This window comes from Haematobia irritans, chromosome 3 (assembly GCF_050003625.1).
Source record: "Haematobia irritans isolate KBUSLIRL chromosome 3, ASM5000362v1, whole genome shotgun sequence".
In the NCBI taxonomy this organism is placed as follows: domain Eukaryota; kingdom Metazoa; phylum Arthropoda; class Insecta; order Diptera; family Muscidae; genus Haematobia; species Haematobia irritans.
In genome coordinates, this window is record NC_134399.1 from 164,223,983 (window position 1) to 164,249,961 (window position 25,979).

The 25,979-nt window shown below is 35.4% G+C and overlaps 2 protein-coding genes across 2 annotated transcripts; both read right to left on the minus strand.

Moving 5' to 3' along the window:
* Positions 1-204: 204 nt before the first annotated feature.
* Positions 205-8,798, minus strand: LOC142231269 (pickpocket protein 28-like). The gene is made up of 6 exons (XM_075301885.1): positions 8,767-8,798; positions 4,501-4,701; positions 4,334-4,442; positions 4,110-4,258; positions 690-1,480; positions 205-629 (listed from the first exon to the last, which is right to left on the minus strand). Exons 1-6 carry the CDS (start codon positions 8,796-8,798, stop codon positions 265-267), a joined length of 1,647 nt encoding a protein of 548 aa, XP_075158000.1. The 3' UTR covers positions 205-264.
* A 390-nt stretch (positions 8,799-9,188) lies between these two features.
* Positions 9,189-18,893, minus strand: LOC142231270 (pickpocket protein 28-like). Its single transcript, XM_075301886.1, has 6 exons — positions 18,502-18,893; positions 18,228-18,407; positions 17,926-18,055; positions 13,278-13,426; positions 12,416-13,206; positions 9,189-9,564 (listed from the first exon to the last, which is right to left on the minus strand). Exons 1-6 carry the CDS (start codon positions 18,891-18,893, stop codon positions 9,230-9,232), a joined length of 1,977 nt encoding a protein of 658 aa, XP_075158001.1. The 3' UTR covers positions 9,189-9,229.
* Positions 18,894-25,979: the final 7,086 nt, after the last annotated feature.

Here is a 25,979-nt window from a genome sequence, read left to right on the forward strand (position 1 = left end):
TCAAGAATATATATACTTTATATAGTCGGAAATCGATATTTCGATGTGTTACAAACGGAATGACAAACTTATTATACCCCCGTACCATTCTATGGTGGTGGGTATAAAAACAGGTAAATTTTTTTTAATTACACTTTCCTTTTTTGTGTTCACATAAAACCACGTACCACTTCTGAATAAATAAATTAACACAAAACACAGTAATTCCGTATTCTCCGTCCATTATTATTTATTTTCACCCAAAAAATACTCAACACCAAAATATTATTCACAATAAGGTAACTGCACATCATCGTCTATAACTTCGTCGAATCCATAGGTAATCGAATAGGGTACTTTAATATGAGTGTGTCTTACAGTCATAGTTTTCGGATTTTTTATCATTCCTATATGATTAGATGTTTGCAATTGGTTTTTGTAACGATTTTTCAAAGCGAAACGTTTCAAGCGATACTTTTCCACCATGGGATGAATTTTATGGAATTTCTTCTTCTTTAAATCCAACATTTTTTGATATTTGCGTACGGTTCGACAAGGATGAATCACGGCATAGTAAATGCATTCGGCAATGGATAGGAAACTAAAGCCAAGAAATAAACTCATAAGGCCACCAACACTGGCTGTAAAAATGTTTACAAAAATAATTTTAAAATTTAATTTTAAGTGAAAGTTATCAATTTAATTCTTACACAAAAAATCTGATAAACCAATGAATTTCGTTTGAAGATTACTGCGAAAAGTATTGCCACTAAAGAACATATGGACAATGGCCACATTTTTTACCACATATGACCGCTTCAACTTGGCTAAATTAGGATTAGCATAAATCAATCCTCTATGGGCTAATCTCGTAGCAAAAACTTCCACATCATAGTCCATTTCAAAGCATCCGGGTAGACAGTCATCAAAACATGAAGTCTGAGCATTGTACGCTCCCATACGCACAGCAGTTTCACATTTCATCTGATTAATGCTACAAACACTAGCATTGCTGTAAATCTTTGGCATATAAAAACTCAAACATCCACAATATTGCCAAGATATTTCCGCTACACATTCCATTTCACAATTTCGCTGAGTGTAATGTGCGAAGAACTTTAGCCTACGTTCACTATGGAATAGACATTGACGTAATTTTGTTGACATTTTTCTCAAATTTCTATCCGATTCTGTTTTCTCTGGTCTAATTTGCATGTTCGTCTCTTTTCCAGGCTCTACAAAAACTCCAATTTCATGGATATTGGGAGTTTCATTGGGACTATGGATGGCAAATTTGAAGCCAATACTATTCGATGATGAACAATAGTATTTATCTTCTTGGACATCAATTGTCACCGAAAGACCCAAAGATTCTCCAACACCGGGTACTTTATGAGGATTGAATGTCGATGGTAAACTATTTGGGTATCCATATTCAGAGTACCAATCAACTTCGGTGGGACTGTTTTGTTTTCTTACATTAGAATAGGACAAAGGAATGCTGAAAATAAGAAAATTATGATACATATTAGAAAATACCTCCGATTACGTTAGGGAAAATTTAACGAGAGTGATTACAGTTCTGTCTACAAATTGTCGCTTTTATTATGCTTTGGCCCAATGAATGTACCAGTAACCTAAATGACCATATTTCATATTCCAAAAGTACAAAACTAGGTCAGCCCTTCTTCAACTGGTAAGCTAACCGGTTCTAAGTTATCTGAATTGTGGCAATTGGCCATTTGTATGACAAGATATTTTATAGTCGAGTCTGGATCGTGTTGGTTATGTCAAGAGGTTTTATTGTGAATTTATAACAGAATCACCTAGGATAATTTTAAATCATGTCACCAAAATATCATCAGCACTACTGAGAGAAGATAAACCCCTTGTACCACAATGCCTCTGTTCAGTCCCTCTTCAACTTGTACGGGGACCGGTCCTAAGTAATCTGAATGGTAGCAATCGGTGATTTGATTCATTACATTCGACCTTGTATAAAGAACCGAAATATGAAGAAATCGCCGCCCGTTGTACTGCAGTTTATTATCGTGCAGTATATGCTCGTAAAAAAAGGCTATCGAAAATTCAGCCAGATCGGATCCGTATTTTTATCTTGTGCGAAAGTGGTGCGCGTTTGAAGTGATACGAAATAGTTGAGATACTAGAAATTCCAAAAGATAGCGAAATTTTTGACATGAGTAAGCTGTTAGCGTGATTTGCTTATCGCACACAGTAAGTGCCAGTGTAATTTCTGAACTGAACATATCAATGTTTAGGGGCTATTCCAAGGATTTTCTTTGTGCTTTGTGAAACTGAAAGGTACAACTGGTGCTCATCGACTACCCAAAGAATGGTGAACTGGTTTCTGAGCTATTTCGCGACTACCATCAATAATCAGGCGAATCAATGGACTGGTCCTATCGAAAATGTTCCTATATATACCCATCGAAGACTATCCCCCGGCCGGAAATGTAATGGTGACCGATCGACTACATGGAGAAGCGTAAGACGATCACAGTTTCTGTGTCGTTCCGTCGGTAGTGGCTGCTCATTATTTTAGGCTTGACTATAGCGTCCATTTTGATATCACAAGTGTGAAACTTTTCTCATTTCAATGAGCCCGACTCTATTGTTAGCTCAATGACAACGGTCCTTCTTTTTATAGCCGATCCCATGACCTTTTGTATGCAACGAGGGTATGTTAACCATTGCACCACGGTAGGTCCCAGTCGTAGACTAAGAGTCAGTCGATACAAAAACTGCTTTAAGCTCCTAGGTTATGTTAGGTTAAATATTATCAACTTCCACTCTGATACGACAGTGGCGAACTTATCGCTTAACACTGAGTGCTGCCCGCTTCTATGTGTAGCTCAATGACAAGGGACTTCCTTTTTTTATAGCCGAGTCGGAACGTCGTTCTACATTGCTGTGAACCACCACAACTGTGAGACGAAAATCCACCACTGCAAAATGTTTTGGTGTTTAGAGAGTCACCATGGTGCAATGGTTAGCATGCCCGCCTTGCATACACAGGGTCTTGGGGGATCAAACCCTGTTTCGACCAAACACCAAAAAGTTTTTCAGCGGTGGATTATCCCACCTAAGTAATGCTGGTGACATTTCTGAGTATTTCAAAGCTTCTTTAAGTGGTTTCACTGCAATGTGGAACGCTGTTCGGACTCGGCTATAGAAAGGAGTATCCTTTTCATTGAGAGTCCAGTCACAATGGACTGAATAGTCTCAGTTAGCCTGAAATATCGGGCTGCCACTTTACCTAACCTAACCTTAGTCCAATCCTGGCATTGCACCACGAGGACTCCCGTACTTAGCTCCAAACAATCGAAGACTGTTCCTGGCCGGAAAGGTGATATTCGTAGTTCTGTTAACAAAATATGTTATCCTTCAACGATTCTCCAGGTCGTTGATAAGATGCTAGGGATGCACTAGACCCATTAGTGGGATGATTGACATGAAGAATCTGAATCTGCTGCTTCACCCAGCATGTTCTCTCGGGTTTGCCCGACATTTCTTCAAACTTAAAAAGCAAGGAAAGCAGTATCTGTCCAATGAGGAGATCGTAGCTAACATGATAACCTCCATATACTCCAAAAGAATTTTAGAAAATTAATGAATAAAAATTTAGAAAATGAATGAAAATGTCGTTATACTAATGAAGAATTCACGAAGAATAGTTAATGAAGAATTCTTCGTAAAATTAACGAAGAGAATTTTTTTGTTGTAGACCTCAAGAAAGCACATTTGTCAGACATATATGCAAAAAGATTAACCAGTTCCAAAGAATTGGCCTTTACCTAAATTATTCTTATCACTGAGTGTTCCCCGATTCCATATTTAGGTCAATGACAAGGGACTTCCTTCTTATAGCCGAGTCCGAGCAACGTTTCACGTTAGATTGAAAAAGTGACAACCGAATCGAATGCATGGAATGTAGGCTAACCATAGTACCCAGTTTAACAATAAATTAGGCTCTCTCGAACTAGTACGGAAACTGGTTCCAAATTGTGTGAAATTGAGCGAATTTGTAAGTGTATTGTTGAATTTACCACGGGTAATTTAGGCATGCGAACATAAAATTCTCTCCTTCCTGCCCCCATTCTAATACTTACTGTGAAATATACATATACTTTGGATGCAACATATTGAATGTGCAACAGAATCCTTCATCAGTTACCAAAGGATAAAACATTTTACTGCAATTATAATCAATACCACCAAAATGACAATCGACCAGCATATCCTCACAGGGTTGGGAAATCTTAAAAAAGGAAAAATATTGCTTTTAATATATTCTTCCAAGTATCAACATATATCCTGTATCGTATACACCTACATTGACAATAAATTTCTCCAAATGATTCCAATTCGCAATTGACTTGACAACGGTTCTATTGACATCTCTTTTACACAGTAATTGCAACATGGTATATTCGCTAGAATTACTGTAGATATCCAAGAATTAAATGAAAAATTACTCCCATATTGTAGTCATCTACTTACATGGAGAACATTTCGACCGAATCATTTAAGGCATGATTTAAATTGCAAATTGTCACTGCGGGAAAAGGTTCGTCCGTTATAAAAGTTGGTTGAGGATTTATACCAACAATAACTGGAGTCGTTGACCATTTGTCATAGACACGGGCAATTAAGTAGGTAGCAGCCACTATCACTGTCGCAATGGAGAGTCCAAAGAAACATCTGAAATGAAAATTATATATGTATAGAGGAATGTATGTATGTATTGAAGAAAACTGGAAAACTATTTCTCTATGGAAGCCTAACGTACTAATCCACCGCTATAGCTTACCTATCCTAACCATTAATATTTCGCAGCAATTACCGTGGCGGTGAGGAGCTTCGTTTTCACTGGCGAGCAGCCTCTAAATGCTGTATGGATGAGTATCCTATACTCACTCATGGATTCATTGTTTATTGAAATGGAATTCGGAATGGTTCCCAACATGAAGCCGTTATCTGTGTTCAATAATGTAGTAGCCCTTTGGAGTCACCCCGAGGGTCCCTATGTGAGCAACGAGGTCTTGCGATGGTTGACACAAGATCTTATGCGTACTTTTGCTCTAATCTGATTGCCATACCCAAAAAACCTACCGTTCTCAGGGATTTAGTGGGATAAGGGTTAGTTGTGACATAAGCTTATAACAGGTTGGCTGATAAGTCCCCGGTCTAACAAAGAAAAACACATTTTTTTGTCAAAATTCGTTTTTATTATTCAACATAGTTCCCTTCAAGAGCGATACAACGATTATAATGACCTTCCAATTTTTTGATACCATTTTGGTAGTACTCCTTCGGTTTTGCCTCAAAATAGGCCTCAGTTTCGGTGATCACCTCTTCATTGCAGCCAAATTTTTCCCTGCAAGCATCCTTTTGAGGTCTGAGAACAAGAAAAAGTCGGTGGGTACCAGATCTGGAGAATACGGTGGGTGGGGAAGCAATTCGAAGCCCAATTCATGAATTTTTGCCATCGTTCTCAATGACTTGTGGCACAGTGCGTTGTCTTGGTAGAACAACACTTTTTACTTCTTCATATGGGGCCGATTGCCGCGATTTCGACCTTCAAACGCTCCATTAACACCATATAGTAGTCAGTGTTGATGGTTCTTCCCATCTCAAGATAATCGATAAAAATTATTCCATGCGCATCCCAAAAAACAGAGGCCATTACTTTGCCAGCGGACTTTTGAGTCTTTCCACGCTTCGGAGACGGTTCACCGATCGCTGTCCACTCCGCCGACTGTCGATTGGATTCAGGAGTGTAGTGATGGAGCCCTGTTTCATCCATTGTCACATATCGACGGAAAAACTCGGGTGTATTACGAGTTAACAGCTGCAAACACCGCTCAGAATCATCAGCACGTTGTTGTTTTTGGTCAAATGTGAGCTCGCGCGGCACCCATTTTGTACAGAGCTTCCGCATATCCAAATATTGATGAATGATATGACCAACACGTTCCTTTGATATCATTAAGGCCGCTGCTATCTCGATCAACTTTATTTTACGGTCATTCAAAATCATTTTGTGGGTTTTTTTGATGCTTTCGTCGGTAACCACCTTTTTCGGGCGTCCACTGCGTTCACCGTCCTCCGTGCTCATTTCACCACGCTTGAATTTTGCATACCAATCAATTATTGTTGATTTCCCTGGGACAGAGTCCGGAAACTCATTATCAAGCCGAGTTTTTGTTTCCACCGTATTTTTTCCCTTCAGAAAACAGTATTTTATCAAAACATGAAATTCCTATTTTTCCATTTTCTTCACAATAACAAAAGTTGCTTCACAAAAGACGCTCTATCTCACAAACTAATTGACTTACAGACGTCAAATTTTGACACGAATCATTTGAAGGTTGGTACTATATAAAAATAATATGCATTTAATACTAGCGACGCCATCTATGTGTCAGACCGGGGACATATCAGCCAACACCAAAAAACATGCCATTGAAACTTCAAATTTTAACAGATACTTCAAAGTAAAAACAGATACTTCAAAAAACAATCTTTAGACCAAACATACAAATTCCTCATAATGATTCTTAGCCTATATTTGAAACGTTTTTATCTTAATTCTAAAGATTCAATATTTTGAGTTAATATAAGGACGATTTCTTTAAATCAAAAATATGTTTTCTTACTTTAAGGGCAAATTGCCTTAGTTCAAACACATACGACTTTAACAGAGGGATGCACATTTCAAAAATATGTGTTCTAAATTAAATAAAAACAAGTATATACGGCCGTAAGTTCGGCCAGGCCGAAGCATATGTACCCTCCACCATGGATTGCGTAGAAACTTCTTCTAAACAGTGCCATCCACAATCGAATTACTTAAGTTGCGGTAACGCTTGCCGATGGCAAGGTATATAAAACCTCCTAATACCGTCTTCTAAATTGTATGTAAGTCCATACGTGGTATATATTAAATCAAAAAAGATCGATCAAATACGTATATAATTCAGTTTGACACAATTTTCTATAGACATAAAATTTTGACATTTTTTTCTATAGAAATAAAATTATAACAAAATTTTTTATAGAAATAAAATTTTGGTAGATTTGGTAGATGGCAACCATGATTACGAATAAAATTTTAACAAAATTTTCTATAGAAATAAAATTTTGACAAAATTTTCTATAGAAATAAAATTTTGACAAAATTTTCTATAGAAATAAAATTTTAACAAAATTTTCTATAGAAATAAAATTTTGACAAAATTTTTTATAGAAATAAAATTTTGGTAGATTTGGTAGGTGGCAACCATGATTACGAATAAAATTTTAACAAAATTTTCTATAGAAATAAAATTTTGACAAAATTTTCTATAGAAATAAAATTTTGACAAAATTTTCTATAGAAATAAAATTTTGACAAAATTTTTTATAGAAATAACATTTTGGTAGATTTGGTAGATGGCAACCATGATTACGAATAAAATTTTAACAAAATTTTCTATAGAACTAAAATTTTAAGAAAATTTTCTATAGAAATAAAATTTTAACAAAAATTTTCTATAGAAATACAATTTTAACAAAATTTTCTATAGAAATAAAATTTTGACAAAATTTTCTATAGAAATAAAATTTTGACAAAAGTTTCTATAGAAATAAAATTTTGACACAAGTTTCTATAGAAATAAAATTTTGGTAGATTATTTTTGGCTCGAGTGGCAACCATGATTATGAACCGATATGGACCAATTTTTGTGTGATTAGGGATCGGCTATATATAACTATAGACCGATGTGGACCAATTTTGGTGTGGTTGTTACCGGCCATATACTAACACTACGTTCCAAATTGTAACCGAATCGGATGAATTTTGCTCCTCCAAGAGGCTCCGGAGGTCAAATCTGGAGAACGTTTTATATGGGGGCTATATATAATTATGGACCGATATGGACCAATTCTGGCACGGTTGTTAAAGATCATATACTAACACCATGTTTCAAATTAAAACCGGATTGGATGAAATTTGCTTCTCTTGGAGACTTCGCAAGCCAAATCTGGGGATCGGTTTATATGGGGGCTATATATAATTATGAACCGATATGGACCAATTTTTGCACGGTTATTAGAGACCATATACCACCAACATGTACCAAATTTCAGCCAGATCGGATGAAATATGCTTCTCTTAGAGGCTCCACAAGCCAAATCTGAGGGTCCCTTTATATGGGGGCTATACGTAAAAGTGGACCGATATGGCCCATTTGCAATACCATCCGACCTACATCAATAACAACTAATTGTGCCAAGCTTCAAGTCGATAGCTTATTTCGTTCGGAAGTTAGCGTGATTTCAACAGACGGACGGACATGCTTAGATCGACTCAGAACTTCACCACGACCCACAATATATATACTTTATGGGGTCTTAGAGCAATATTTCGATGTGTTATAAACGGAATGACAAAGTTAATATACCTCCATCGTATGGTGGAGGGTATAAAAAAATAAATAAATAACCTTTTTCGAAGCAGAGATTATGAATTTTATTTTAATTAAAATTTCATTATTTTAAAGAAATTTGTCCTTAACATTTTGTAAATCGAGCATCCTAAAAATTGGGTTCTAGTACATGAACCCAAATTTTAGGATGCTCATGAAAATATTTTTTTCGGTGTACGACTTTTTGTCGCCAAAGGCCAATTAGTCAAAAAATCGAGTTCCGAGCTTTGTATCTCTAAAAATTTCTCTAAATAGTATTACAATAACTATTGGACCTTTCCGAACGATGTCTTACCTGTCACCTGATTCCAAATTCTTGTCCACCATATATTTCATGCCATGTAAGGTTGTCTGACGACAAAACTCTCTGGTATTGTGTGATAAAATCTCTTTTAAATGTAGATCTTTATATTTTTCACAATATTTCTGAAATTTCTTCATTTTACACCAATAAAAAAAGAAACGAATACCACCAATACGACTTGATAAAATAAACGAATACCACTCTATACTAAACCCAAAAATATTTTGGACATTATCAACATTCCCTCAATAATCACACTGTCAAATGCCGCATTTAATTAATTGTCTAATTGATTGTATTCCTAAGGAAACGGAAATTATAGGAATCACAACAAAGAGGTCTATTCACGACAATATTATCATAATAAAAATGTTGGTCTTTCCTAATCCTAAAAAATTATTGATATACAAATATTTACACTAATTTCTGATGTTTATTTATTCAAACCATATATTCACTTAAATTTATTATTTCTATTCCATTGTATATCGTTATTAAATTGATTGGAGTATCCATTGTACTGCTGCCGTCCCATTGTTTGAGGTGGAAAAAGTTGTAGCTTTGTTGAATTCATCAAATGTTCGGGGATATTATAAGAGCCCTGCTTGTTGCTGGGACTAACGAAACGCACTTGATAATTTCTTATTGGTTCTGTCCTAGCATTGGTTTGATTAACACGATCATGACGTTTAATTTTGTGATATGGTCGTAATATTGCATAGTAGATAAATTCAGCAATTGATATAAAACTGAAGCCCATAAAGAGACCCATTAAACCTCCAACACTGGCTGAAATTAAAAAAAAAATTATTGAAATATTAAAAACAAGTAAAGAAAGTCTAAAGTCGGGCGGGGCCGACTATATTATACCCTGCACCACTTTGTAGATCTTGGGGGGCTATATATAAAGGTTTGTCCCAAATACATACATTTAAATATCAGTCGATCTGGACAGAATTTGATAGACTTCTACAAAATGTATAGACTCAAAATTTAAGTCGGCTAATGCACTAGGGTGGAACACAATTTTAGCAAAATAATATGGGAAAATATTTAAATCTGAAGCAATTTTAAGGAAACTTCGCAAAAGTTTATTTATGATTTATCGCTCGATATATATGTATTAGAAGCTTAGGAAAATTAGAGTCAGTTTTACAACTTTTCGACTAAGAAGTGGCGATTTAACAAGGAAAATGTTGGTATTTTGACCATTTTTGTCGAAATCAGAAAAACATATATATGGGAGCTATATCTAAATCTGAACCGATTTCAACCAAATTTAGCCCGCATAGCAACAATGCTAATTCTACTCCCTGTGCAAAATTTCAACTAAATCGGAGTTAAAAATTGGCCTCTGTGGTCATATGAGGGTGAAAGCTATATATGGGAGCTATACCTACATCCGAACCGATTTCAACCAAATTTGGCACGCATATCTACAATGCTAATTCTACTCCCTGTGCAAAATTTCAACTAAATCGGAGTTAAAAATTGGCCTCTGTGGTCATATGAGTGTAAATCGGGCGAAAGCTATATATGGGAGCTATATATAAATCTGAACCAATTTCAATCAAATTTGGCACGCATAGCTACAATGCTAAATCTACTCCCTGTGCAAAATTTCAACCAAATTGGGCCAAAACTCTGGCTTTTAAGACCATATTAGTCCATATCGGGCGAAAGATATATATGGGAGCTATATCTAAATCTGAATCGATTTCAACCAAATTTGGCCCGCATAGCTATAATGCTAAATCTACTCCCTGTTCAAAATTTTAACCAAATTGGGCCAAAACTCTGGCTTTTAAGACCATATTAGTCCATATCGGGCGAAAGATATATATGGGAGCTATATCTAAATCTGAACCGATTTCAATCAAATTTTGCAAACTTGACTATACTACTAATTGTACTCCCACCCTGAGCATTATTGCCAAAGACACCATGTGTCTATCTCGTCTCCGTCTGGGTGTTACAAACATATGCACTAACTTATAATACCCTGTTTCACAGGGTATAAAAATCAGGAGATCGGTCTATATGGCGGCTATACCAAAACATGGACCGATACAGACCATTTTCGACACACTACTTTATGGTCCTAAAATACCGCTAGATTTTCAATTTCAGCCAAATCGGATAGAAAATACAGTTTCTGGACGCCCAAGAAGCAAAATCGGGAGATCGGTCTATATAGGGGCTATACCAAAACATGGACCGATACGGACCCTTTTCGACACGCCTCTTTATGGTCCCAAAATACCTCTAGATTTCCAATTTCATGCAAATCGGATAGTAAATAAAGTTTCTAGAAGCCCAAAAACAAAATCGGGAGATCGGTTTATATGGGGGCTACACCAAAACACGGACCGATGGGCACCATTTTCGACACGCCTCTTTATGGTCCTCAAGTACCTCTAGATTTTCAATTTCAGGCAAATTGGATAAAAACTACGGTTTTTATAAGCCCAAGATCCCAAATCGGGAAGTCGATTTATATGAGGACTATATCAAAACTTGGACCGATATAGCCCATCTTCTAACTTGAAATTTCAGGACGATAGCGCCATTATTGAAGGGTGTAGCGTTATTACAACAGACAGACAGGTAATCGATATTTCGATGTGTTACACACAGAATGACAAACTTATACCCCTATCACCATTCTATGGTGCTGGGTATAAAAATTACTATAATAAAAAATTTGTCCGATGCGGGATTTGAACCTGGGCGCTCTTAGGTCGTGTTTTGTATTCAAAGTTATATTGTGCATGTCTGATTATAAATTCGTAACCACCGTTCAAATCATGAATGGTGGTTTGACACCATATGTGTGTTGATTCACTTTGATGAACGATCGTTTTGAAACGTGAACGCCGTTCATGATTTTTTCTATGGGTGTAGGCAATCATATAAAATGGACTTAATTAATAAATACCATCAACGATGAGGATAAATATTCTTTGAGTTAAAAATCCCATGAAAAAAAAAACCCTACCACAAACTCATACACCATCATTTGCATTCACATTCTCCAAGGGATATAAAAGTCAATGATTGACTTTTTTTTCGAAAGAAAAGGTCGATTTTTCAAAATGTTGAAAAATAAAAATTTACGAAAAATGACTTTTCCAAAGGCGAATAGTCAAGTTTTAAAATTTTGTCAAAAAAAAAATTCTTTTTTGCACACCACCATACGATGGTATCTAATATTTAGTATCGGTACTCGAGAAATAAAATCGGTAGATCGGTCTATAAGGGGGTTTTATTCAAACATGGATCTATTGCCCATATACACCGATTTTTAGTCTGGAGGGCATGGGAGCTACAAATTTGTTTGAATTTAGGGTTACAGGGATATTCGATTTTTTGGAATACATCGGTCCATGTTTTATTTCTTGAGGGCATCGAGGAAGCACTTTTATTTTATTTACTTTAAATTTAAACTCTAAAAGTATTTTAAAATCGTATATAACTATAATAAATTCGCTATATAGAGCTATTAAATTATATCGCTATATGGTTTGAAACAACCGCCATATATTTTAATCTCACGATTTGACATCTAGATTTTTTAGACTACCCAATATTTGTTTTAAATTAGATTTCCAAAATATGCACGCCAAAATTTTTTACTCACATAAAAAATCAGTTATACCCACAAACTCCGTTTGTCTTGTACTCCGGAAAGTATTATCCGTAAAATAAAAATGGGCCACAGCCATACTCTTTTCGGCATATTCACTGCTGACATTCTTCACCAATTTATTGGCCACTTCGAATCCCTGATGCGAGATGGGTGCCGAAAAGAAATCACTGTAGAAATTCAAATCAAAACAACTGGGCCAGCAGACATGTTGACAATCTTCCAAAACAGCTCGTGATTGATTCAATTTATTTTGTATGACCCGATCGATGCAGGGTGTATCGAGGATGCCACATATCCTGCTATTATTCCCAATCAAAGGCATATAATAAGACAAACATCCACAATTTTTCAGAAGCTGACGAGCGTGGCATTCCATTTCACAATTTCTTCGATTGTAATGGGAAAAGTAGACCAAATGTTTTTCACCATTGAATAGACATTGACGATATTGTTTATTGATCGATTTCAAATTGAGAGCAGCCTCGGTTTTATCAGGACGTATACGAATTTTTGTTTCACTTCCAGCTGGTAGCAGTGTTCCAATTTCTCTAACATGGGGCACTTCTGCAGGACTATGTAGAGCCATCTTAATTCCCACACTTGTAGCCGATGAACAGTAGTAATCATTAATATCGACATCAAATGTGAGACTTAACCCCAGAGTCTGGCCTGTGCCAACTGCGGTACGAGGATAGAATTTTGGAGGTAATTCTTTTGGATAACCACTTTCAGGATTCCAATTTACTGCTACGGCATCATCTTTATAGCCTTCGTTGCGTTTGCTAAGCGAGAGAGAGAGAGGAAAAGAAAATTTAAAACATTTTCCAATTTAACAACAAATGGTTGCACAAACCTGATCTTATACATAAATTCCGGATGCAATTTATTGAAAACGCAACATAGTCCTTCATCCGTTACAATTGTCCGAAATATATCCTTGCAGTTGTAATCTAATGCCCCATAATTACAGGCAATTATCATCTCCTCACAGGGTTGGGATATCTGAAATAAGCAACGTTTATTAGGATATATTTTCAGAAATTTAAAAGGCTTGGTACTAAATTGTACTAAATTCGTCTTTCTTTTTATTGGCTTAAATCAACCAATTACTATCTTTGCAGTTAACATTATGATTTTTAACGTAAAACCATCACTCGATCTGGACAGAATTTGATAGACTTCTACAAAATCTATAGACTCAAAATTTAAGTCGGCTAATGCACTAGGGTGGAACACAATGTTAATAAAAAACAAGTAAGGAAAGTCTAAAGTCGGGCGGGGCCGACTATATTATACCCTTCACCACTTACATATCAATATATTTGATACCATCTTAACACCTTCAAATTTGTTAGGAACTATATAAAGATTTATATTCCCATATACAAATATTTAAATATGAACCGATTTGGACAAAATTTTTTAAACTTTCACAAAATGTCTGGACTTAAAATTTAAATTGGTTGATGATCGGAACGGCCCACAACGTTAGTAAAAATATATCGGAAATATTTTTAAATTGCATAAAATTTAGCAAATATGCATTTATAATTTATAGGTCGATATATACTAATTAAATAGAGTATAGGTAAATTTGAATCATTTTTGCGAGTTTTCGATTTAATAGTGACGATTTTACAAGGAACATGTGGGTATTTTGGCCATATTTGCTAAAATCGGAAGAACATATATATGGGGGCTTTGTCTAATTCTGAGCCGACTTTGATAAAATTTGGCACACATTGCTTAAATTTTAATTGAACGGTCAGTGCAAAACTTCAAAATTTTCGAAATGAAGCTTTGGCCACCGTGGTCATATGAATCTAAATCGGGCGATAGATATATATGGGAGTTATATCTAAATCTGAACCGATTTCAACCAAATTTGGCATGTGTTGCAAGAATGTTAGTCCTACTCTCTGTACAAAACTTCAAGAAAATCGGCGTGAAATTTTGACCTCTGGGGCCATATAAGTTCGTATCGGTGGAAAGATATATATGACAGCTATATCAAAATCGGAACCAATTTCAACTAAATTTGGCATGATTAGTAAAAATGTTATTTCCATTTCCTGTGCACAATTTTAAGTAAATCGGAGGAAAATTTTGATCTACGGTGGTCATATCTGTAAATCGGACGACAGATATGTATGGAAGCTATATCTAAATCCGAACCAATTTCAACCAAATTCGGTGTGCATATTTATAATGTTAATTCTACTCCCTGTGCAAAATTTCACGCAACTCGGAGTAAACATTTGGCCTCTGGCGTCATAGGAGTGTAAATCGGGCGAAAGTTATATATGGGAGCTATATCTAAATCTGAACCGATTTGAACCAAATTCGGTGTGGAAATTTTTAATGATAATTCTACTCCCTGTGCAAAATTTCACGTAAATCGGAACAAAAGATTGACCTCTGAGGCCATAGGAGGGTAAATCGGGCGAAAGCTATATACAGTCGACTCCGCTTTAGCGCAATGCGCTTTACTGAAAAACCTCGGATAACTGAAATCGATCGCATTCCCCAGTTGTTTTTTCTGTCCATTTCATTTAAATTACTCCGCTTTAGTGAAACTCCGCTTAACTGAAAAAATCGGATTACTGAAAAGTTTTTTGTGTTCAAATGAGTTTCGTCACATTAGTATGACTTCGCTTTAGTGAAAATGCCACATTCTCGCTATTGAGAGAGAGTACATTTTCTTCTCCGTATTGAGAACGCTTTATTTCAAGTGAAGATGACACTTTCAAAACAGTTTAAATCACTCTGTAAATAAAATCAACTGAAAGGTAAAATTGTAGATGGCACACACACGGAATCAAACACCTTGTTTTTATTATTTTATGTACATAGCATTGGTCATAAGTTCGGTTAACTGAAATTGAGTGGATTTTTTTCCAGTTATACGGAGTCCGCTTTACTGAAACTTTTTCAGTTATCCGAAGTTCGCATTACTGGAAGTTTTTTTTCAGTTATCCGTAGTCCGCTTTAGCAAAAACTTCGGATAACTGAAATTAAATGGCTGCATTTTTAACGTTTCAGTAAAGCGGAGTCGACTGTATATTGAATCTGAACCGATGTGAATGATATTTTGCATTTACGAGACTCACAAAATATTCGATTATACGAAATTGGAAGAAGATCGGTTGATAAATACGTCATTTCTGACCAGATCGGTTATAAATATATATGACAGCTATATCTAAATCTGAGCTGATATATATGGGAGCTATATCTAAATCTGAACCGATTTCAACCAAATTTGGCACACATACCGATACTATTAAACGTACTCCATGTGCAAAATTTGAAGCAAGTCAGGGCAAAACTCTGGCTTTTGAGGCCATATAAGCCCAAATCGGACGAAAGATATATATGTGAGCTATATCTAAATCTGAACCGATTTCCACCAAATTTGGCACACATACCGATACTATTAAACGTACTCCATGTGCAAAATTTGAAGCAAGTCAGGGCAAAACTCTGGCTTTTGAGGCCATATAAGCCCAAATCGGACGAAAGATATATATGGGAGCTATATCTAAATCTGAAGCGATTTTAACCAAATTTGGCACACATAACGACACCGTTAAACCTACCTCTCGTGTAAAATTTGAAGCAAAACAGGGCAAAACTCTGGCTTTAGAGGTCACATAAGTGCAAATCGGATGAAAGATATATATCTAAATATGAACCGATTTCAATCAAATTTACCAAGCATTGGTAGAATGCCAACTCTACTCTCTGTGCACAATTTCATGAAAATCGGTAGTAAACTTTGGCCTCTGTTACCATGTGAGTCTAAATCGGACGAAAGATATATATGGGAGCTAAAACGCCAATTATGACCAGATCGGGGATAAATATATATGACAGCTATATCTAAATCTCAATCAATTTTTTCCAAAATCAATAGCGATCGTCTTTGTACCCCAAAAAAAAAAAATTAAAACTTTTCGACTAAGCAGTGGCGATTTTACAAGGGAAATGTTTGTATTTTGACCATTTTTGTCGGAATCAGAAAAACATATATATGGGAACTATATCTAAATCTGAACCGATTTCAACCAAATTTGCACGCATAGCAACAATGCTAATTCTACTCCCTGTGCAAAATTTCAACTAAATCGGAGCAAAAAATTGGCCTCTGTGTTCATATGAGTGTAAATCGGCCGAAAGCTATATATGGGAGCTATATCTAAATCTGAACCGATTTCAACGAAATTTGGCATGCATAGCTATAATGCTAATTCTACTCCCTGCTCAAAATTTCAATAAAACCGGAGTAAAAGATTGGCCACTGTGGTCATATGAGTGTAAATCGAGTGAACGATATATATGGGAGATATATCTAAATCTCAACCGATTTCAATCAAATTGCACACTTGACTATACGACTAAGTGTTATGTTTGTACAAAATTTCAAGCAAATCGGTATAAAACTCTGGCTGCTTGGTCCATATTAGTGCATATCGGGCGAAAGATATATATGGGAGCTATATCTAAATCTGAACCGATTTCTTCCAAAATCAATAGGATTCTATTCTGACCTAAAGTAGGAACATGTATCATATTTAAAGGCGATTGGACTTAATTTGCGACCTAGACTTTGATCACAAAAATGTCTTCACAGACAGACGGACAGACGGGCAGACGGGCAGACGGACATGGTTATATCGACTCATGGACCCACCCTGAGCTTTATTGCCAAAGACACCATGTGTCTATCTCATCTCCTTCTGGGTGTTACAAACATATGCACTAACTTATAATACCCTGTTCCACAGTGTGGCGCAGGGTATAAAAAGTTAAAATTACCCAGTAAAAGTATGAAAAAACCAAGTTTAAAAATTTTAATTTAAAGAACTTCCTGGGTAGTTAAAATAAAGGACATCATTGGGAGTGCATCTTCTGGAAGTGCTTTTAAAGTTGTGCCTTTGGAAGATCTTCCAAATTTTTTTGCTGGGATAGTAAAGCTTCCCTAACACCACCAATGGCGTGTCAAACAAACGAACAGTTAACGACCGCGGCTATAATCGAGAAACCACGCCCGAGGATTAAACATGACTACCATAAAAACGAGCAACTATAAAACCTGTACTGTTCGGCTTAATAATGCATAAATCGTCTGTTTTATTTTAAGGTTTATGGGTAATCTTGGACAACTAGTGGACTATGTCAGTCTATGTAAAAAACACACTACAAACAAGTACTTAATAATCTCATTTCGGAACAATTGGACAGTTTCAACTATTACCGAGTCTGCACATGAAACGTAATAAAATCTCTGACATTAGGGTACTTGACTCCTTTTTTGCTTGCATTATTACCTTGACGCACATCGTTTTGAAACATAGATAATTCCTAAACTTCAGGGTACGAGATACATAACTCCACTGAGGCTTTCGTGTTCACACTTCCAGTACTGAGACCTTCGGGCCCATTGTCCCACCACTGAGGCTTTAGGCCTACAGTTTCCCCAGTGCGAGCTATAGTAGTACCACTGTGATCTTTTTGGAACAAAGTGCTCTCACTGTGACATTCGGACCTACAGTTCCACTTCTAAGGTCAAATAAACGTAAGGATACGGTCCTTACGTTTATTTGATAGGGATTGACATGGGGAACGAAACTGAAAAAGGAGGCAGGGAACTGAGAAAAGTTTAAGAAAAGAAACTAAAACTACAATGCCCCCGGTTCCTATTCACTGCTGTCTATATAATAAAATATATTCCATATTGGTTATGGTTGAACCCTGTGGTCGAGATAAGAATTGGAGTTCCGTTTTCCAACTTATCCAATACAGGAATCTTTGATCATTTAACCAATCTCTACACATTCCCCACTCTTCATTTACATCTCTACGACTTTTACTTACATTTAATATAAACTCTTCGAATTTATTCCAATTAATTCCCGATGCTATAGTCATATTAACATCATTTTTACAAAGCATTTGAAGCATAGCATATTCACTGGTATCTCTGAAAAGAAAAAGGAAATCACACCGTTTCAAATCACTCCGTACACATATTCACTCGCGATTTCTTCTCCACCAAAAAAGACAAGACAGCTTACTCTTTATATTGCATAGCTCTCTTTTTGGAGGCTTGATTCAAATTACACAAAGTGACTGCAGGAAATGGTTCATTTATAATAAAACTTGGCTCAGGGCTGAGACCCACAATGACAGGAGTTGAACGCCATTTGGAATAGACATCGCGTATAAAGAATGCCGACACTACCACCACCACGACAAATGATAAAGCAAAAAATATCCTTTCAGCAGGATATAAATGCTCGTCCACTACATATTTCAAACCATGCAATGTGGAATGTGTACAAAATTCTTCAGTATTTTCAGAGAAAACTTTCTTGAGATTTAAAGAACTTTTCCGTTTTACCATCAAAGGCTTATCGAAACTATTTCGCGACGGACTATGCAATTTCGGGCGGCTTGTAATATTCATGGTGGACGGTGTTATTGATACTATTGCAAGATTATATTTTGAATGAAGTCACCTACAATTGCTATCCTTTCAATGTTAATACAATACAGATAACTCTTGAATCTGTTTGTTTGTTTGTATTTCAAACCACTCAATGTAGTGAGAGTGGTATGAATAAGGCGGGAAATCACATTATTCATTCCAATAAAATGCTTCAAAATAAAACTTTTTGTCGGGAAACCCTTTAGTCCTCCCAGCAAAAGAAAAATTATAAATTTTTCCAAAGTCATTACTTTTAATGTATATCCAAATAGGTTCTTTTACAAATAAGTTTTATTTTTACTTGGCAAGAAGATATTTTAAGGTAAAACAAGTATATACGGTCGTAAGTTCGGACAGGCCGAAGCTTATGTACTCTCCACCATGGATTGCGTAGAAATGTCTTCTAAACACTGCCATCCACATCGAATTATTTGGATTGGGGTAACGCTTGCCGATGGCAAGGTATCTTAAAACCTCCTGAAGTTTTGACAAAATTTTCTATAGAAATGAAATTTTAACAAAATTTTCTATAGAAATAAAATTTTAACAAAATTTTCTATAGAAATGAAATTTTAACAAAATTTTCTATAGAAATAAATTTTTAACAAAATTTTCTATAGAAATAAAATTTTTACAAAATTTTCTATAGAAATAAAATTTTGGCAAAATTTTCTATAGAAATAAAATTTTGACAAAATTTTCTATAGAAATAAAATTTTGACAAAATTTTCTATAGAAATAAAATTTTGGTAGATTATTTTTGTCTCGAGTGGCAACCATGATTATGAACCGATATGGACCAATTTTTGTGTGATTGGAGATCAGCTATATATAACTATAGACCGACGTGGACCAATTTTGGTATGGTTGTTACCGGCCATATACTAACCCCACGTTCAAATTTCAACCGGAGCGGATGAAATTTGCTTCTCTTAGAGGCTCCGCAAGCCAAATCTGGGGATCGGTTTATATGGGGGCAATATATAATTATGAACCTATGTGGACCAATTTTTGCATGGATGTTAGATACCATATACTAACACCACGTTCCACCTTTGAACCGGATCGGATGAAGTTTGCTTCTCTTAGAGGCTCCGGAGGTCACATCTGGAGAACGGTTTATATGGGGGCTATATATAATTATGGACCGACATGGACCAATTCTGGCAATATATATAATTATGGACCGATATGGACCAATTCTGGCAAGGTTGTTAGAGACCATATACTAACACCATATTCCAAATTTCAACCGGATAGGATGAAATTTGCTTCTATTAGAGGCTCCACAAGCCAAATCTGGGGATCGGCTTATATGTACCAAATTTCAGGCGGATCGGATGAAATTTTCTTCTCTTTGAGGTTCCGCAAGCCAAATCTGGTGATCGGTTTATATTGGGGCTATATATAATTATGGATCGATGTGGACAAATTTTTTCATGGTTATTAGAGACCATATACCCAACACCATGTACCAAATTTCAGCAGGATCGGATGAAATTTGCTTCTCTTTGAGGCTCTGCAAGCCAAATCTTGCGATCGGTTAATATGGGGACTATATATAATTATGGACCGATGTGGACCAATTTTAGCATGGTTGTTAGAGACCATATACCAACACCATGTACCAAATTTCAACCGGATCGGATGAAATATGCTTCTCTTAGAGGCTCAACAAGCCAAATCTGGCGATCGGTTTATATGGGGGCTATATATAATTATTAACCGATGTGGACCAATTTTAGCATGGTTGTTAGAGACCATAAACCAATACCATGTACCAAATTTCAACCGGATCGGATGAAATTTGCTTCTATTAGAGGCTCCGCAAGCCAAATCTGAGGGCCCGTTTATATGGGGGCTATACGTGAAAGTGGACCGATATGGCCATTTGCAATATCATCCGACCTACGTCAATAACAACTACTTGTGCCAAGTTTCAAGTAGATAGCTTGTTTCGTTCGGAAGTTAGCGTGATTTCAACAGACGGACGGACGGACATGCTTAGATGGACTCAGAATTTCATCACGACCCAGAATATATATACTTTATGGGGTCTTACAGCAATATTTCGATGTGTTACAAACAGAATGACAAAGTTAATATACCCCCATCCTATGGTGGAGGGTATAAAAATGTTATGACTCACGAATAATTTTATGAGTAATTTACCTTAGCGACGTGTCTGAAAATATGAGCATGATGAAAATCGAGAGCGTGAGCGTATTTTTTTTATTTTTCCGAAATTCGTTACTCACGAAGAAATTATTTTCGTGACTCACGACCACGCACGACATTTGGTTCGTTAATCACGCTCACGCACACTCTCGCCGTTGCCATCAGCGTGAGTCACGAAAATGTTCATGAGTCACAATTACGTGTCACACCTCTAGTTCTTGTCCGGTATATATAGGGGAATCTATAAATAATTACGGTAATTAGAGAGCCAGAAGTAAAATATGGGGTTCGGTTTATATGGGGGCTATGTATAATTTTGAACCGATATGGACCAATTTGTTCACTAGTACCAAATTAGTACCAATTATCCAGGAGGTTCAAGAAGTAAAATCTATGGATCGGTTATGGAGGCTACTTATAATTATAAACCGATATGGACCAAATATTGCAGGGTTGTAGAAGACCATATACTAACGCAACGTACAAAATTTCAACCCGATAGTAGGAAATTTGCTCTCCCAGAGGCTCCGAACGCCAAACATGGGGATCGGTTTATATGTGGCCTATATATAATTATGGGCTGATATGGACCAATTTTTGCACGGTTGTTAGAAGCCATATACTAACACAATGTACAAAATTTCAACTTGTTAGGATGCTTTTTTCTGATTCAATCACGAAATTAATTGATCCAATTAATATTTTAATTTAAACTTCTTCAAACAGGAAAATGATAATATTAATCACATGCTTAAATAGAAATAAACAATAATTGATTTATTCCGCACTTTTTATTACTTTTTCAATTTGTAAAATTCAAAATTTAGTTGATTGTGATTGAAAAACTCAATTAATTTTTTAATTAATAGTAACAATTATTTATAGTGTTATTGTTTACTTATTTATAATTATAATTAATAATTATTTACGAACTGTACTTTCAATTATATTTTTAATTAGATTTTTTTTTTTATTATTTAATTAAAATTTTAATAATTAGTATTTCAATTGAAAATGTAAAAAATTCAATCATTTTCTTAATTGACTTTATTTTTATACCCTCCATCATAGGATGGGGGTATATTAACTTTGTCATTCCGTTTGTAACACATCGAAATATTGCTCTAAGACCCCATAAAGTATATATATTCTGGGTCGTGATGAAATTCTGAGTCGATCTAAGCATGTCCGTCCGTCCGTCCGTCCGTCCGTCCGTCCGTCCGTCCGTCCGTCCGTCTGTTGAAATCACGCTAACTTCCGAACGAAACAAGCTATCGACTTGAAACTTGGCACAAGTAGTTGTTATCGATGTAGGTCAGATGGTATTGAGAATGGGCCATATCGGTCCACTTTTACGTATAGCCCCCATATAAAGGGACCCTCAGATTTGGCTTGTGGAGCCTCTAACAGAAGCATATTTCATCCGATCCGGCTGAAATTTGGTATATGGTGTTGGTATACGGTCTCTAACAACCATGCAAAAATTGGTCCACATCGGTCCATAATTATATATAGCCCCCATATAAACCGATCTCCATATTTGGCTTGCGGAGCCTAAAAGAGAAGCAAATTTCATCCGATCCGGCTGAAATTTGGTACATGGTGTTGGTATATGGTCTCTAACAACCATGCAAAAATTGGTTCACATCGGTTCATAATTATATATAGCCCCCATATAAACCGATCCCCAGATTTGGCTTGCGGAGCCTCAAAGAGAAGAAAATTTCATCCGATCCGGCTGAAATTTGGTACATGATGTTGGTATATGGTCTCTAACAACCATGCAAAAATTGGTCCATGTCGGTCCTTAATTATATATAGCCCCCATATAAACCGATCCCCATATTTGGCTTGTGGAGCATCTAAGAGAAGCATATTTCATCCGATCCGGCTGAAATTTGGTACATGGTGTTGGTATATGGTCTCTAACAATCATGCAAAAATTGGTCCACATCGGTCCATAATTATATATAGCCCCCATATAAACCGATCCCCAGATTTGGCTTGCGGAACCTCAAAGAGAAGCAAATTTCATCCGATCCGGCTGAAATTTGGTACATGATGTTGGTATATAGTCTCTAACAACCATGCAAAAATTGGTCCACATAGGTCCATAATTATACATAGTCCCCATATAAACCGATCTCCAGATTTGGCTTGCGAAGCCTCTAAGAGGAGCAAATTGCATCCGATCCGGCTGAAATTTGGTACATGGTATTGGTATATGGTCTCTAACAACTGTGCAAAGATTGGTCCAAATCGGTCCATAATTATACATGGCGACCATATAAACCGATCCCCAGATTTGGGTTGCGGAGCCTCAAAGAGAAGCAAATTTCATCCGATCCGCCTGAAATTTGGTACATGGTATTGGTATGTGGTCTCTAACAACCATGCACAAATTGGTCCACATCGGTTCATAATTATATATAGTCCCCATATAAACCGGTACCCATATTAGGCTTGCGAAGTCTCCAAGAGAAGCAATTTTCATCCAATCCGGTTGTAATTTGGAACATGGTGTTAGTATATGATCTTTAACAACCGTGCCAGAATTGGTCCATATCGGTCCATAATTATATATAGACCCCATATAAACCGTTCTCCAGATTTGACCTCCGGAGCCTCTTGGAGGAGCAAAATTCATCCGATCCGGTTCAAATTGGGCACGTGGTGTTAGTATATGGTCGCTAACAACCATACCAAAATTGGTCCAATCACACAAAAATTGGTCGATATCGGTTCATAATCATGGTTGCCACTAGAGCCAAAAATAATATACCAAAATGTTATTTTTATAGAAAATTTTGTCAAAATTTTATTTCTATAGAAAATTTTGTCAAAATTTTATTTCTGTAGAAATTTTTGTCAAAATTTTCTTTCTATAGAAAATTTTGTCAAAATTTTTATTTCGATAGAAAATTTTGTGAAAATTTTATTTCTATAGAAAATTTTGTTAAAATTTTATTTCTGTAGAAAATTTTGTCAAAATTTTATGTCTACTTTGTCAAACTGGATTATATACGTATTGGATCGATCTTGTTTGATTTAATATATACCACGTAAGGACTTACATACAATTTAGAAGAGTAAGGAGGTTTTAAGATACCTTGCCATCGGCAAGCGTTACCGCAACTTAAGTAATTCGATTGTGGATGGCAGTGTTTAGATGAAGTTTCTACGCAATCCATGATGGAGGGTACATAAGCTTCGGCCTGGCCGAACTTACGGCCGTATATACTTGTTTTTTTTTAATTTGATTAAAAAGTTAATTATATAATTTAATTTTTTAATTGATTACGTTTTCAACTTCAATCGACTCTTTTCATTGGAAATATTTTGTTGATATTTTTGCTGTGTAAATATTTTGTGGACAAATTATAACATGATGTCCGTCATACTTCAACTATACCACATATATCAGGACAGTATAAACTGTTATACCCATCAATTATATTAATATAATTGTGTTTTATTCATAACACAAAATGTACTTTGCGACACGTGAATATCAAGGGATTTTAAACTGCTACCTCTAAAGAATCAGCGATTTTACGAGGGCTCCATAAACCACTAAAAATGTCCTTACTTTATTTATTTACCAGAATTGAACTCATTCTTATCATACCTTCCGTGACCATCCTTAATATTGACCACCAAATAAACATGATTGCCCGCTCTAATTAACTACGTGATACTTTTCATATTAACTAAATTGGAAAACAAACATATTCATTGTTTTTTTTTTTTAGATCAAAAATTATCATCCATTGATGGTGGTTAACCCCAACGTATGATTCTACTAAATCAATGATTTGATGATGGGCATGTTGACGTCGATGATTGTTTAGACATTCTCATACCAAAGTGGATAAAGTTCCGTGAAACAACAAAGTTATAATTATAACTGTTGAGTGACCCAAAGGATTTACTGAGCCATAGGAGATAGGTCAATATGCTATAACCACACCTTAACATGCATAGATATAATGGCATGCGAGAATGAATTCTAGGATTATAATACAACACACACACTTAGACACGCATTATTAATTGCCAGGAAGGATAATCGTTTGTAGTTGCGTTTATTTACACAAATTGCCTTAATATAAGGAGCGATACATATGTCTGTAAGTCATTGACCATTATATCGGTCATTGGGTCATCTCTTTTTATACCATCCAACATAAGGTGAGATGGTATAACAGATTTTGTCATTCAATTTATAATGAGCAGAATTCCTAGATCAGAATCTCAAAATCGAATTTATAGGATTTTATATCAAAATATACAAAGATGCACGCATACAATTAAAGTTTTATTAAAATTTTATTTCTCTAGAAAATTTTGTCACAATTTTATTTCTCCACAAAATTATGTCAACATTTTATTTCTATTGAACATTTTGTCAAAATTTTATCTCTATAGCTAATTTTGTCAAAATTTTATTTCTATAGCCAATTTTGTCAATATTTTATTTTTATAGACAATTTTGTCAAAATTTTCTCAAAATTTTATTTCTATAGAAAATTTTGTTAAAATTTTATTTCTATAGAAAATTTTCTCAAAATTTTATTTCTATAGAAAATTTTCTCAAAATTGTATTTATATAGAAAATTTTCTTAAAATTTTATTTCTATAGAAAATGTTGTCAAAATTTTATTTCTATAGAAAATTTTGTTAAAATTGTTTTACTTTATTTCAGTAGAACATTTTGTCAAAATTTTATTTCATATTTTTGTTTATAAAATTTATTTCAATAAAAAATTTTGTCAAAATTTTATTTCATTGTTTTTGTCGTTTGTGTTTTTCAGTCTTTTTTCCCAAATTAATGGTAGTATTTTATTGATTACTCACCTTTTTCCGTGTTATCAAATATAATAAAAA